General features: G+C 37.8%; 2 protein-coding genes across 2 annotated transcripts in view; both read right to left on the bottom strand.

Moving 5' to 3' along the window:
- LOC143020494 (ornithine decarboxylase-like) overlaps window positions 1-3,598 on the bottom strand; it is a 35,616-nt gene extending 32,018 nt beyond the window's left edge. Inside the window, exons 1-2 of the mRNA XM_076176920.1 lie at window positions 3,528-3,598; window positions 2,721-2,869 (exon numbers count right to left, since the gene is read on the bottom strand). Of these exons, the coding sequence (XP_076033035.1) occupies window positions 2,721-2,801 (81 nt within the window). The 5' untranslated portion in view covers window positions 2,802-2,869; window positions 3,528-3,598. The remainder of the gene's footprint in view (window positions 1-2,720; window positions 2,870-3,527) is intronic.
- Window positions 3,599-14,843: 11,245 nt separating this feature from the next.
- The window catches only part of LOC143020493 (putative ornithine decarboxylase), a 2,715-nt gene continuing 2,300 nt past the window's right edge, over window positions 14,844-15,258 (bottom strand). Inside the window, exon 3 of the mRNA XM_076176918.1 lies at window positions 14,844-15,125. Coding sequence (XP_076033033.1) covers window positions 15,045-15,125 — 81 coding nt within the window. The 3' untranslated portion in view covers window positions 14,844-15,044. The remainder of the gene's footprint in view (window positions 15,126-15,258) is intronic.

Below are 15,258 nucleotides of genomic sequence, written 5' to 3'. Positions count from 1 at the left end.
TAAGCGTACTTTAAAATATTTCCCACATCTGATCTATAGGTCGATTAATTTTGCCTCCGAATCTGTAAGCTTAAGCTCCTAACGTAGTCCTATGGACTGAGCCTTACTGAAATCGGGTATTTTAGAAACACAATTATGTATTAATTTTTTTTTAATAGTTTGAATCTAACTAAGTTGTGATCGCTATTTGCAACATGCGTGACTGGGGGTCAGGTCAGGACTAGGGGTCGGGTCACGGAGGGCAATATGTATACCTTGGGTCAGGTCATTTGGGGGCGAGGGCTCAACAGTCAGGTTAGCGATTTGGATGAAATGTATAGCAATCTAACTGATCTAATTATCAATAGACAAAACATATTTATCCCCCTAAAGTCAATACGGGAAAATAGTAATACTCCCAAATGGATGACGGACAGATTGAAACATGATATCGGAATGAAAAGAGGACTTCACGTAAAAATAAAAAACGGGGAATCACACCTTAGATCAAGATATAACGAAATGGCAAAGCTGGTTAAAAGGAATACACGTACAGCGAAACGTAATTATATCAAGGTAGCCAGTCAAGCAAAATCCAACCCAAAGGGTTTCTTTCACCTCTATAGAACAAAAATAAAGAAAGAATAGGACCAATTAAAAACGATGAAAATGTCATGATAGAATCGGAGGAAAAAATGAGTGAGGAGTTTAACAATTATTTTCTGTCGGTGTTTACTAATGAGAGGTTAGAAAAAGTACCTGACTGTGATCCGATTTTCAGAGGGGATGAAGAAAGTAGTCTATATAATATCAGCATTAGTAAAGAAGAAGTAGTCAAGCAGATTGAAAGACTTAAAGCCTCAAAATCTCCGGGTTCAGACGAAATTTTTCCAAGAATGCTTAAAGAGTGTAAACTTGAAATCTGCGACCAGTTAACTGAAATATTCAATAAATCGGTAGACACTGGTTTTGTGCCAACTGTTTGGAAGCAGGCAAACGTTGATTATACTTTTAAGAGGGGAGATAGATCGTCTATATGCAACTACAGGCCAATCAGTTTGACATCGGTTATAGGAAAAATGCTTGAATCAATAATAGTAGATAGACTCATAGAACACATCGAAGGACATAATTTGATTCGTGATTCACAGCATGATTTTTCCAAGGGTGAGCCATGTGTGATTAATCTTCTATCCTTTTACACTAAAGTATATAAGGCGTCGGATAACAATGATAATTACGATGTTATATACCTTGGCTTTAGCAAAGCGTTCGACAAGGTGCCACACCAGAGACTACTAAATAAAATCAAAGCCCATGACATAGGAGAAAAAGTGTTAGAATGGATTAGAGCTTGGATAAGTAACAGAAAACAGCGGGTCACTATAAATGAAATAAAATCTAGGTGGGGCAATGTTACTAGCGGGGTCCCTGGTTGTTCATTATGTACATAAACGGCTTAGACGACGGGATAAATAGTGATGTTAGTAATTTTGCGAACGACACTGAAATAGGACGCCTAATTAGGTCAGGAGACGGCGCAGAGATTTTGCAGGATGGTCTTAACAAATTGTTCACATGGTCGGTGAAATGGAAAATGAACTTCAATATCTCCAAGTGTAGCGTGTTAAACGTAGGGCTACACAACCCCGAAAATAGATACAGCTTAGATAACACGTTTTTAGAAAAATCTGAATGCGAGAGGGACTTGGGAGTTCTGGTGAGTCCGGACCTTAAAACCAGGAAGCAGTGCATTAGCGCCAGAAATAAAGCTAACAGTGCATTAGCTTTCATTACTAGGACGGTAACGAAGTGCAGAGGTAATTATTAAACTCTATCTAGCGATAGTTAGACCCATCCTTGACTATGCGGTACAGTTTTGGTCTCTGTCCTACAGAATGGACATAAATTCACTAGAATCAGTACAGAGAAGAATGACCAAAATGATACATGGACTCAGAAATTTGCCTTACGAAGAGAGGCTTAGGCACCTTAACTTACACTCTCTGGAAAGACGCAGAGTGCGGGGTGATCTAATAGAGGTGTTCAAGGGTGATGCAAACAAGGTCATCATATTAAAACAACAGGGCAGGACTCGCAGTAATGGTTATAAACTGGACAAATTTAGATTTAAGAAGGAAATAGGCAAGAATTGGTTTACTAATAGGGTGGTCGATGAATGGAATAAACTTAGTAACCATGTAGTAAGCGCTGAAACTATCAGTTGTTTTAAAAAACGATTAGACAACTTTATGGATGGGGATGACAGGTTGTGATGGATACGGAGCTGCCTAGTGTAGGCCTTATGGTCTCTTGCAGTCTCCTTTATTCTTATGTTCTTATGCTCTACCTCAAATCTGCGTCCTTTTGATAGGTAACATCTCATGTTATCATCCCTGCAGCGAGCGAGCCGACAAAGCAACTGTGCATGCAGTTTCGACCTCTTCTCAATTATCTCACTCCAGCCTCCAATCCGCTTTTGTCTGCCAATTTGTTTGCTTTCTAACATGAGATTTTATACTTTACTTTGCATCTATTAATATTATTGTTACACTAGCACAGTACATACACATTTGCTGATGTCATCATTCACAATGGATTATGTGCCTGTAACTGAACATGCGTAGTAAGGCAAGATATTTGCCAAGCAAACGCTGATTGATAAGTATTATCAAGCCATCACTAGTTCATAGTATAAAGACATTATGGAAAAATACCTTTAACCATTGGTGTTAAAGTACCTTCGTTTGGGATATGATGTCCTTCAAAACATCCTCCTTCGTTTCAGAATCATGTAGGATTCGAATCTTATGTCCGTTCATCACGAGGGTGCACTGAAGGTGGTCGTCTCAGAGTCAAAGTCCTTCCGGTGGATACTCGACGGAGCAAACTGAAACACCATCACCATCATCAATTGGGGGCACACGCCAGGGAAGCGCGTTGCTTTACTCACACGACGGCGCCAGTCTCCAGGGTCTGTGAGGATAAGCAACTTCCTCATTATATTTACAGAAAAAATACAATTTGACAAGATGATGAGGTCAGTCGGTAGATGTCGAACCAGGGGCCACGCAACTTCAAGATTAGCGTGTAGCTCAACGGGCCACAAAGCGCATTCAGGTCTATGGAATTTCACTAAATTCTCGTCTTCTAGATAACTAGTGTTTTAGTCATCTTTCGCCAAAGTTATCACGAAAATTTTCTACAGACATCATAAATTCCACAAATCTGCTACACATTCCTGTGGGACGTTTCTGTGGTTGGTGGGTTTCAGTCATTTTATTCCCTATAGGAATGCAGTGTAGAATAGGGCCATAAACGCAATGTAGGGAACACTTTAGATAATGTATAACATCAATATGCAATGCATATATGATTAACACGAAATGAGTTATTTTCATACTTCCCGATTCTGTACAATTCCTTAGTTTTACACCATGCTAATATTCATTATATCATTCAAATCTTGACTTAATCTACGTCGATACGGTAAGATATAATTGGAGCTGGACTGTATTACTTTTTTAAACAAAGAACATAATTATCACCTTAACTTTTTTCTTCTTTGGAGAGACGTGTTGTGATGAAGTCTGGTATTTAGATGACAATGCTACACTGATGTTAGGGTGGCTAAATGACACAAGAACGAGTTAAGAATTTTTATCCAAAACACTGATCACACGTGCATACACTCCGAAGGCGGGAGCCAGACTACCCACGCCAACTCCTTCATTGGCGGGAAAAAAACAGGCACGAATCGTCCCGCGATCACAAAATGCTTACTAACATACAACAACAAATATACATACTAATAAATAAAAACAACTGGAAAATATACATAAAAATACAAGAAGGGTCACCATTACACTGAGGAACAACAGCAACTTGGTGAATATTTCCAGGAATGGAGAGGTGTGATAAATGAAACTTACAACGAGTCTATTCTCTAGGTACAGATTCACACAAAAACCTCAGCTCAACTTACGCCTGATATTATTTTTGTTTCAGCATTTATGGAAGCCATAAACGTGTATTAGATTTTATTGGCACACACACACACACACACACACACACACACACACACACACACACACACACACACACACACACACACACACACACACACACACACACACACACACACACACACACACACACACACGCACACACACACATACACACACACACACATACATATATATATACATACATATATCATATATATATATATATACATATATGCAATAAGAACACTAGGAACGTGTGTTTTATAAATGCAAGGTAACCACTTAAGAAAATAAACAAACGGATCAGAGCGCTTTCGTATATTACATCTTCAGTGTAAATTACAAAGTAAGAGGGTACAGCAAACATAATATAGTAGGACAATAGTATAAGGAACTCACTAGGAAAGGTTGTGGAAACACTAGGAAAGGTTTTGGAACTCACTAGGAAAGGTTGTGGAAATCACTAGGAAAGGTTGTGGACGAATTGTCCGGGCGTGGGTCACACGTCCAGCATTCTTACATTTTGTAATTATTGGCTATTTCTTTGCAAATATAATTATCAATTTTGTACAATCCTAAGTTAAGGTTAAAGTTATTATCATTTGTGATTTTAATCAGGCAACTTTTAATTAAATTCCTTTCGACAAAATTATTGTTGAAAGTAATCACTCTAGCGTTTTCCCAGTTGATAGGGTGATTAAAAGTGCTTAAATGTTTAAAAATGGCACTTGACTCATTCCCGTCTTTGACACATTTCTTGTGTTGTTTTATCCTGACAGAAAGATCTTTTGCCGTTTGGCCGATATAGAATTTATCACATATTTTGCAAGGAATTTTGTACACACAGCCTTTTTGGCAATTTTTAGAATTATTGATTAGGTATTGTTTGATAGTGTTATTGTTTCTGAAGGCTACATTGATGTTAAAATTCTTAAGTAATTTGGGAACAATAGTTAAATTTTCTTGGTAAGGTAAAACTACTAGGTTATTATGGACTTTGGATTTGTTAGGCTGAGAATTGTAATACGTTTTCCTTGCAAAATTGTAACAAACATCAATGAAATGTTTAGGATATTTTAATCCAAAACTAATATCGTAAACATTTCTTATTTCCTCATCAATGTACTCGGGACTGCAAACCCGTAAAGCTCTAAGGAACATTGATGAGAAAACCGATCTTTTTACATTATCAGGATGGGAAGAATAGTAATGGATGTATGAGTTTACATTAGTTGGTTTTCTATACACACTAAATGTAAGGTTTCTTTCTTTACGATGAATATTAACGTCTAAAAAGGGTAGCACACCATCATTTTCCACTTCAACCGTGAATTTGATTGACTTGACTAGGTTATTAATTTGTTTGAGTAATTGTGACTCATCTAAATGATCAGGCCATAGACAAAGAATGTCATCGACATAACGTAGCCAAATTATTCCTGGTGGAATTATCTTACTTAAAATCTTATATATATATATATATATATATATATATATATATATATATATACATATATATATATATATATGCTAATAAGAACACGGGTACGTGTGTTCACTTATGCAAAGTAGACCACTTGGAAAAAGAAACTAACGAAGCAGAGCGCTTTCGTATATTACATCTTCAGTGCAACAAGTACTGAAGATGTAATATACGAAAGCGCTCTGCTTCGTTAGTTTCTTTTTCCAAGTGGTCTACTTTGCATATATATATATATATATATATATATATATATATATATATATATATATATATATATGTGTATATATGTATATATGTCTATATATATATGTATATTATATATATGCGAATAAATCACAAAAACACGTGATTCACAAATGTGTAATAAAACCATATATATATATATATATATATATATATATATATATTTATATATACATATATATTTATATATATGTATATATGTATACATATATATTTATATATATATATATATATATATAAATCAAACAAGCCATCCTGAGTCCACTGCTGAACAAAGGCCTCCTTCATAGCATTCCATGATTCACACGACCGCGCCAACCTCTGCCACGTCACTCCTGCAAACTTCTCGATCTCGTCTCTCCACCTTCTGTCTGGTCTCCCTCTTCCACGCTTCCTATCTCGCGGCGTCCACTCAGTAACACACTTACTCCATCGCTCATCAGTCGTTCGCACTAACTTACCTGCCCAATTCCACTTCCTCTCTTTTACTGCTTCCACAATATCTTTCACTCTAGTCTGCTCTCTCACCCAACTTGCTTTCTTTCGGTCTCTCAGCGTTATTCCCATCATTGATCTCTCCATTCTCCTCTGTGCAGTCCTTAGTTTTGTTTCCATTGCCTTCGTTAGTTTCCAAGTCTCACACCCGTAGATTATTGCTGGCAGAATGCATTGATTGTAAACTTTACGTTTCAAACATAGAGGTAGAGAGCCTCTCAGGATCTTATTATACTTACCAAACACTTTCCATCCATTTGTAATGCATCTCTTTATTTCATTATCATGATCTTTTGTCACTTTCACCATCTAACCTAAATAATTATACTCTTCAACTTCCTCAAGACTCTCATCATCAATTACAATCTCCTTACTTTGAACTTTCGTATTGAACATTACTTTGGTTTTACTCCTATTCATTTTTAAACCTACTTTGACACTTTCCTTGTTTAGATCACTCAGTATATCTTGCAAGTCTTCTGCTATTTCTGAAATAAGAATAATGTCATCTGCAAATCTTAAGTGGTTGAAATATTCGCCATTAATCTTTAAACCTTTCTTTTCCCAACTCAGTCTTCTGAAAATATCTTCCAAGCAAGCTGTAAATAGTTTCGGTGAAATTGTATCGCCTTGCCGTACTCTTTTCTCGATCTTGATCTTTTCTGTATCTTTATGTAGTCGAATTATAGTGGTACCTTCGGCATAAATCTTTTCTAAAACTTTTACGATCCCTTCGTTTGTACCCTGCTTGCGTAGGGAGTTTAGTATTGCTATTTATTCTACCGAGTCGAAGGCCTTCTCGTAATCTACAAAAGCTAAACACAGAGGTATATTATATTATATCGTTTTCTCGATTAGTTGGTTTATCGCCTTCAAATAGTCTAGAGTCGAATATCCGGTCCTAAAGCCTGTCTGTTCTCTCGGTTGGTTTCCATCTAAAGCTTGACTTAGTCTATTTGTAATGATCTTGGAGAATACTTTATATACATTTGAGAGCAAGATAATCGGTCGATAGTTACTAAGGTCCTTCTGGTCTCCTTTTTTATGAAGCAAAATCACTATAGCATTGCACCACGCATCAGGAACGCTTTCTTGACGTAAGCACTGGGTGTACAACTGAGCTAATTTAATATGAACTAATTTTCCTGCGTCTTTCAACATATCTATTGATATATCATCTTCCCCGGGTGCTTTTCCCCGTTTCATAGTTTTTAGAGCAAATTCTACTTCTTCCTTTGTAATCTCTGGTACAAAAAATTATAACAACAAAAGCACTCAGGGTAACTAGAACAATTAGTTATTTTATTGTAATGAAAGGTAACAATCAGAAGACAAACAAATTATCACATGTGACAGAACAACCCTAAAATAATAATATTTAGTTTACGCGTAATGTGGATAAACAAAGGTGGAGGAAACAGATAAACAAAGGTCACTCACGAGAACAAATTGGAAAAAAAAAAGCCGATTGGCACTCCTAATTCAAAATCCCAAAAGATGAACCTAAATCCTATCGGAAAAACACACCGGACGTATTTCGCGTAATGTGGATAAGCAAAGGTGGAGGACAACAGACAAACAATGTCACTCACGAGAACAAATTGGAAAATTTGCCAAACTTACCCTCAGATGACATGACTGCTCTTGAACTCCTCACCTTTACCCACAAAAAAACATTTGGAGGAGCTGTATCCCAATCTGTGGGTTACCCTGAGAATCACCTGCACTCTCCCTGTGACTGTGGTCTCAGCAGAGAGGAGCTTCTCGAAGCTGAACCCCATCAAGACCTAAGGTCTTCCATGAGAGAGGGTCGACTCACTGGTCTTGCAATAATCAGCATCAACCAGAGGTGGGCAAGCAGGCGTCATATCAAGACATCATTGAAGACTTTGCGAGTAAAAAAATCCAGGAAGCCGACATTTTGAGGACAATACAATGTTACTGTGAATAATGTGAATTATTAGTTGTTTTTCTGGTGTGTGTGATGTTGATTAAGCATTATCTTAAGTGTTGTTTTTTATTATATTTGCACTTTGAAATAGATGTGAAATAAATTAATGTGAACTGTAATATTTTCTTGCATCTTAGTAGACCATCTAAAGGACTAGAAATCGCTTCATCACAGTTTGACAAATCCCTCGGGAGAAATGAAGTACCTACATACATATTGTAGTGTTCTGTAGCCAACACGTGTAATTACCCCTTCAGGACCCGTGATCGCAGAGTACGGAATAAACAATAGTCACCCCTTAGAACATGCGTTCGACTAAACATGATTTCAACTAAATTTAATTAGTATAAATAACAATGTTCACTGTAACAACTTAATTTATTTTGTAAATAAAATAAAACATATCCCTCTACATCCTGTAAAAAGCATATTTATGTATTATAAAAAGATTTTGAATAATTGCATATGTAACACAAAGAATCCAGAATTTTGCCACAATTTCTGTAAATACCGTCATCGCCGTTTCCAATAAACAGATTAGTCATGGGATTAACTATAGATATCCTAACTTCTCTAAGGATGAATACCAAGCTATTTGCACCGAACACGACAGTGTTCATCCCAAGGGTGCATAAATGTAAATTAAACGCGGTAATCAGTGCTATCTTACGGGTGCCTTCTGATAAAAATACACTTGCCGTCGGCGCAGTGTGTGGAAACACTCATTCCAAATGTGCCCAAGGGAACCATACCACGTTAAACTAAATGGTGTGTTCTGACTCCCCACTATGAAAAACTTCCCATACCTTGTCCCTACGACTCCTTCCAGGCTGACCGTTTCTAACTAGGACGACTGTAGTAACCACTACACTCTCTATCTAGGGCCCCCGAAACAGCATCTTGCCTAGGGCCCCCACAAAGCTGGAAACGGCCCAGCTGCTGCCATCTGTCATACCACTGCTGTCATACCACATCAAAGTGGTATACCACCTTTGGGATAAAATCCTATTAGAAAGTTCAAAGCAAAATGTGAGGTAGTGAATGAATATCTGACAATACTATGATAAAAGTTCCATATGTCTTACCTTTTGATAATACTGCAGTTGGGAGCCAAAGTCCAGGAAATTTGGGACGCCGGCCGGGACCGTGCGTGTAATCTCGAAGGATTTCATTTCCCCGCTTTCGTCGATCTTTCCGTACGTCGTTCACACTCTAGAAGTTAATTTTCCTGAACGCGTAAGTTCAACGTATTAAATCACTGGAGTGGGGTAGGTGATGACCCCGGACTGAACTTACAGATTCTAGTTTCGGAGCACGTCAGGAAGCACATTTTCTTGTTTCTGTAAGATTCCAGGACATACTAAAAACGAATCACTGTAACGTGGCCAACGACAGGAATATTTTGTTCATGTTCGTGGGTATTTGTTCACTGTCGAGGTATGTAGCGCAGCGGACCCTCCAACCAAAACAATGAGAAATACAATCAAATGGTAATACAAAGGAAAAATGCATCAATGATGACCACAAGTTACAAGGATACAAAAATACAATATGTCCAAACTAATTGAGAAGTTGAGGCATTTCAGTTTTAACATTATAGTGTCTGTAATGACTTTGATCATGAGTCTACGAAGATATCTTGGAAGACGGGGTGGGGGGGGGTTAGATTCCCGAATGAATAGAAGATACTTAGACTCGATAATGTACTGCAACCAATTAGCGCTAAACTCGCACAACAATTGTTGTGGAGAAGGGGAGCAAAAATATCAAGATGTAGTTACTTGAGGCCAGGGAAAAAAAATACTCTTTTTTTCCCAGAGCCATTTTTTTTTTCACCAGAGCCATTTTTTTTAATTACCAGAGCCATTTTTGATACTTCCAGAGCCATGTTTTTGCAGGTTCGATTTCCTTCAAACTATTGGAAGGCTATCTCATTACTCATGTCGGAGCGAGTTTGCATATGTACAGTGTACGTATGCATGCGGTGATGTGGTATTGGGTATGGTGCATTGTACATGTAGTCAGCGTGTTGATTGGGCAGCTAGCTGCATGCAACCAATGAACTTCCCTGCATACAGGTACCATGCAATTCAAAACTAGCGACATTATGTAGCACGATAGTCGTGTAGAGTCTATTCAACATGTGCTAGTATGAATCACAATGGCAAAAGCCGACAAGACTGTGAGAATAAACACCTTGTGAGATCGAAACCTTTATTGGTACTACGTTTCGCTTGTTACAAGCGAAACGTAGTACCAATAAATGTTTCGATCTCACAAGTTGTTTATTCTCACATGTGCTAGTATACACGCGCATGCAGCTGATACGAAGCTAGGCTAGGTAAGCCATTGAACTCTAGCAGCTATACCGCGTACACATATGTACTTACACCAACAAATTAAAGTTGATTGATGCGTTGTGTTTATGATATCGATTGATAATGCAATGATTGATCACGGTAAGTTGTGTTTGCTTTGATCCTTTCATCAATGGTGATGGGATTCAGGGATTGCCAAATGATGGATAATGCATGAAAAACGTTTAATCTTGCCGCGGGAGCGATTTTTTTGTGGGGAATCGCTCCCGCTATTGGATTTGCGAGAGCGACATTTGAACTTTCCCGAGCGAAATCGCTCGTCGCTCCCGTTTATTTTTTTCGCTGCTGGAGGCCTTAAGACTTCCAGCGCTTCCATAGAGCGAAGGAAAAGTAATAGCTGAAGGGGTTGAAAAGATACGAAAGAAAATGGGAAACACTAGCCAGTGTGTCACAACTCCAAAGTTGTGACAAATACTACAATTCCCCGCCAACGATGTGTAGAGAGAGAGAAAGAGAAAGAGAGAGAGAGATAGAGAGAGAGAGAGAGAGAGAGAGAGAGAGAGAGAGAGAGAGAGAGAGAGATTGAGAGAGAGAGAGAGAGAGAGAGAGAGAGAGAGAGAGAGAGAGAGAGAGAGAGAGAGAGAGAGAGAGGAGAGAGAGAGAGAGAGAGAGAGAGGGGGGGGAAGGAGAGAGAAAGAGTAAGAGAGAGAGAGAGAGAGAGAGAGAACTCGAAGCTTCTGGTCTCAACCCACAGGGAGGCAATTTAGTCTATGGGACAGAGCAGCCATCTACATGTCTAAGCAGTCCTTTTCAGGATCCACTCTACTTATCCCACATAGTGACGGGACAAGAAAAGATGTTCTAAAAATAGTTTATTCTTTCTCTTCTTGGTTGAGGGTTCACCACCAGCAAGGTCACGCAACATGCGACCCCTGTAATGAGGAGAAATGTCCTTAAATTTAAGGAAGGGTTGGAGTACTAGTAACAACGCTACCCCCTCCATGATCCACTTTTTTTTCACTGCCACTCCATCCTCCCTGTAGTAACCTCACCGAAAAATAAATGAATAAATAAATATACTGTAATAACATAAAAGTCTTATTTGGACTCTCCTCGACAGGGAAGCGTCATTTTCTCACACCATCTTTCGTTACAACAGATATACTTTTGCAAACAATAATTCGGAAAGTATTGACTAACAACCAACATGTCTACGTTGCAATTTTTCGACATTGTAAAGATTTATGACATCTGGAAATTGTGGATCCAACTTTAGCTCTTTCTCTTCGATATCAAAAAAAAGAAAGAAAAAATCATAAGAATATGAGAGACTGCAGGAGACCACAAAGCCTACACTAAGGAATATCCCTATCTTCTCCATGCATAAAAAAGGAGCCCTGTAGGGGAATTATTCAGGTTTCTTCTCTTCATCATAACATTCTATGATATAGCTAAATATATTCCCTGTGAAACATCGACCAACCTGTACGACGATGATTTGGTCCTATTCTGCGTTGAAATCCATCCTCTTTACAGCCTTCTCCAAAGAGCTGTATACCATGCAATAGTCAAATGGGACAAAAATAATTCCTCATGTACTTCCGTAGACGAATATACCGTAAGTACACTTTATGCATATACAAAGGATTACAAAGGATTACAAAGGTGAAGCATGGCAACAGGAGACCTTTTGGTCCATAACTAGGTCGGATGTGAATAAAAATATATATATACATGATAAAAAATAGATAAAATAAAATAAAGATTATAACAATATAAATAATGATAAATAAAATAAATAATACATACGTATAGTTAAATGAAAAACAAACAGGTAAATAGTAATTAATAATAAACTGACAAATAAATAATAATAAATGGAAATCAAGCAAATGATAAATAAACAGACATATAATAACAAACAATCAAATAATATAAGATAAAAGGCAGTCATTACAGCATTTTGCTTAAATATTTATCTAAACGAATATTAAAGCTTTGAACTGAACTATATTGCACTGCCTCTGCTGGAAGTTTATTCCATTCATTAACTACACGGTTGGTGAAATTATTTCGACCCATTTCCAAATTAAATCTATTTCCTGACAGTTTTAGACCATTATTTCTTGTCGGATTCTCATTCAGGGTAAGAATTTTGCCACTTTTGATGTTGTCAATCCCCTTTAGAATCTTAAAGGCCTGTATCAAGTCACATCTGAGTCTACGCTTTTTCAGGGAAAACAGATTCATATGTTTTAGTCAATTTTTTATATTTGGAATCAGTTTTGTGGCTTGCCGTTGTACTTTTTTCCAATCTGTCAATATCTTTAATGAGATTCGGTGACCATATAGAAACAGCATATTCCAAATGTGGACGAATTAACGATTCATATAGCTTGTTTATGATAGATGAGTTTTTGAAGTATCTAGAGAATACTCCCATCAATTGTCGAACAGACTAAATCCTCATAAAAAGGAAAACCAATTATGGATTTTGAGTCAACTCCACAATCACAATCCTTCATATATTAGACACCATTCGATCTCTCGACCTACGCCTCAGCATAGGTTTTCTGTGCAATACTGTTATTGAATTGAAATACAGCTTGAATTTTTCCCTCTTACCTGAAGTGCTCAAGTCGTACACCTAGAAAATCTTTCAAGTGAGAGGTAGAAGTTCAAACTGTACTTCAATTCATCAACAGGGAGTCTGCCTGTAATGATATACTTGTAGCATCGTATATATGTTGTATATTGTGCGTATGTATTATTAAATCGGGAGATACATGTTTTCCCCTTTATATATTTGTCACAAGCTATATATTTATTTGTAATTATCTTTTTTCATGAAAGTAACAGTTGCCGACAAGACTGACGAGTTAAACACCATTTGAGGACGGAGCCTTTATTTGTTTAATGTTTCGTTTATTACAGCTTTTCCAAGTACTTGTACTTGAAAAAGCTGTAGTAAGCGAAACGTCGCAATTATCATTGTATTATCTGGTTACAGTTTCGTGTGCATTTTTGTAGGGAGAACCAAGGCGAATTGTGTATGTTTTGCCGCGCTAACGCCAGCTTGGCGTCCCCAAGCGAGTTAGTCTTGGTCTCGTCTCCAACGTGAGCGCACATATTATCTTTGTAGTGCTATACAATTACTAATTTATTCATTCTTAGTGTTTCATTGGCCACCCCTATTACATTCTTTTGCTCTGTGCTGTGTCGCCTGCGTCTCACTTTGCGTTTTGGCTAAAGCCATTATGCAGAAACTGGATGTCCCCTTCCCCCGACCCTGTAGTATCACTGAAATCTCTTACGCACTAAGTCTTTCCTCACTACTGCAAAGTTTTCGCACTCTCTTTCAATTATTTGACAGACGCTAGGAAACGCCATGTGAGGACGGAGTCTTTATTAGTACGAGTTTCGCTTACCAGCCTCCTGGTTGGTATAGTGGTAACGCGCTGGCCTCGTAATCACGGGGTTGGCAAGATGCTCCTTGCCTGGGCTATGGTACCCGGACTCAAGATCTTTACGCATATAGTACAGCTGATTACATATAATCTTGGGAGATATGTGGTGGAAAATCAGATGGTGGTTGAGATGTGAAGGCAGTCTGAAAAACTTCTAAGTGGGACTCAGAAGACAAGAAACTAACAGCAAATCATGATCACAAGTTTATTGATCACAATATTACAATTCTGAGGCTGACAATATGCACTTCATTGTTAAAGTAAATTATCTATTTAAATACTGCATTCTACAAGAATGCGTTACTGGAGTACTAAACCTTGCCTAAAGACTTTTGATATCTGGATATCTGAAGATGAATACGTTATTTGTATCTCTAGGATATATAAACTATTTTCTATTAACCTAATTCCAAATCTATAATCCTTAAGCTACTGTCGAAACACTTGGAAACGGATAACGTAGTCTGTTGGCAGTCAGAAGAAAAAGAAAAGTGCCACAGGGCACAGGAAGAGTTAGACTGATTTGAAAACATAACCAGAGATTCAAAGAAGCAAAAGTACGACACGAAGAAAAGTCAAGGAGAATGCTCATAAGGCGAAATTGAACCAAGCAGACAACATGAATTTGTCAGGGTTCTCATCTTATACAACCATCAAATAATTTCCGAGAGTTGTCCCCGGACTCGAACCCAGGACCTCGTGTCGTGTTTGTCCGGGGACAACTGTCGGAAATTATGTGAATGACATCGTCGTCATTGGCGATTCTATTCAGGCTATACAACCATGTAAATAGAACAAGGCGAAATAAATTAGATCACTTATGATTTACTGTTGACATATCTAGATCCTATGGACGATATGCTTTTCCCAACATTAAAATAAAAGGCATTCAATCAGTGTTTATTAACGTTAAAAAAAAGTAGACTACTTTTCAGTGGTTCAATGAGAAGCAAAGACACCACACCATCTTTGTGTATTGATATTGTAATTTTAGTCCATCAGTTGACAAAATCTCTTATGCACTTTGTCCTTCACTAGTCTTGTATTTTGCAGAAGTGCAGTGGTAACTTGTGTCAACGTGCGTGCAGATTTCTCTCACTATCATGCAATTGTACGATGGGTGGCGTCCATAAACTGGACTTCCGATGACATCCATGGGAATCTATCTAAAAGACCGGAATCCTGGAAGAAGAAGAAAATGGTGTATCAAGACATATGAGATCATTAGTTGCTGAAGGTGGCAGCACACTAAGCTTTTGCTACTTCCTTTGAATAGAAACGACTTCGGTTACAATATTCTAGACATCCATAAGTA

This window comes from Oratosquilla oratoria, chromosome 40 (genome assembly GCF_046742065.1).
Source record: "Oratosquilla oratoria isolate Oo_2021 chromosome 40, ASM4674206v1, whole genome shotgun sequence".
Taxonomy (NCBI): domain Eukaryota; kingdom Metazoa; phylum Arthropoda; class Malacostraca; order Stomatopoda; family Squillidae; genus Oratosquilla; species Oratosquilla oratoria.
The sequence above is the reverse complement of the archived record's forward strand: the minus strand, read 5'-3'. Positions and strand labels throughout refer to the sequence as shown.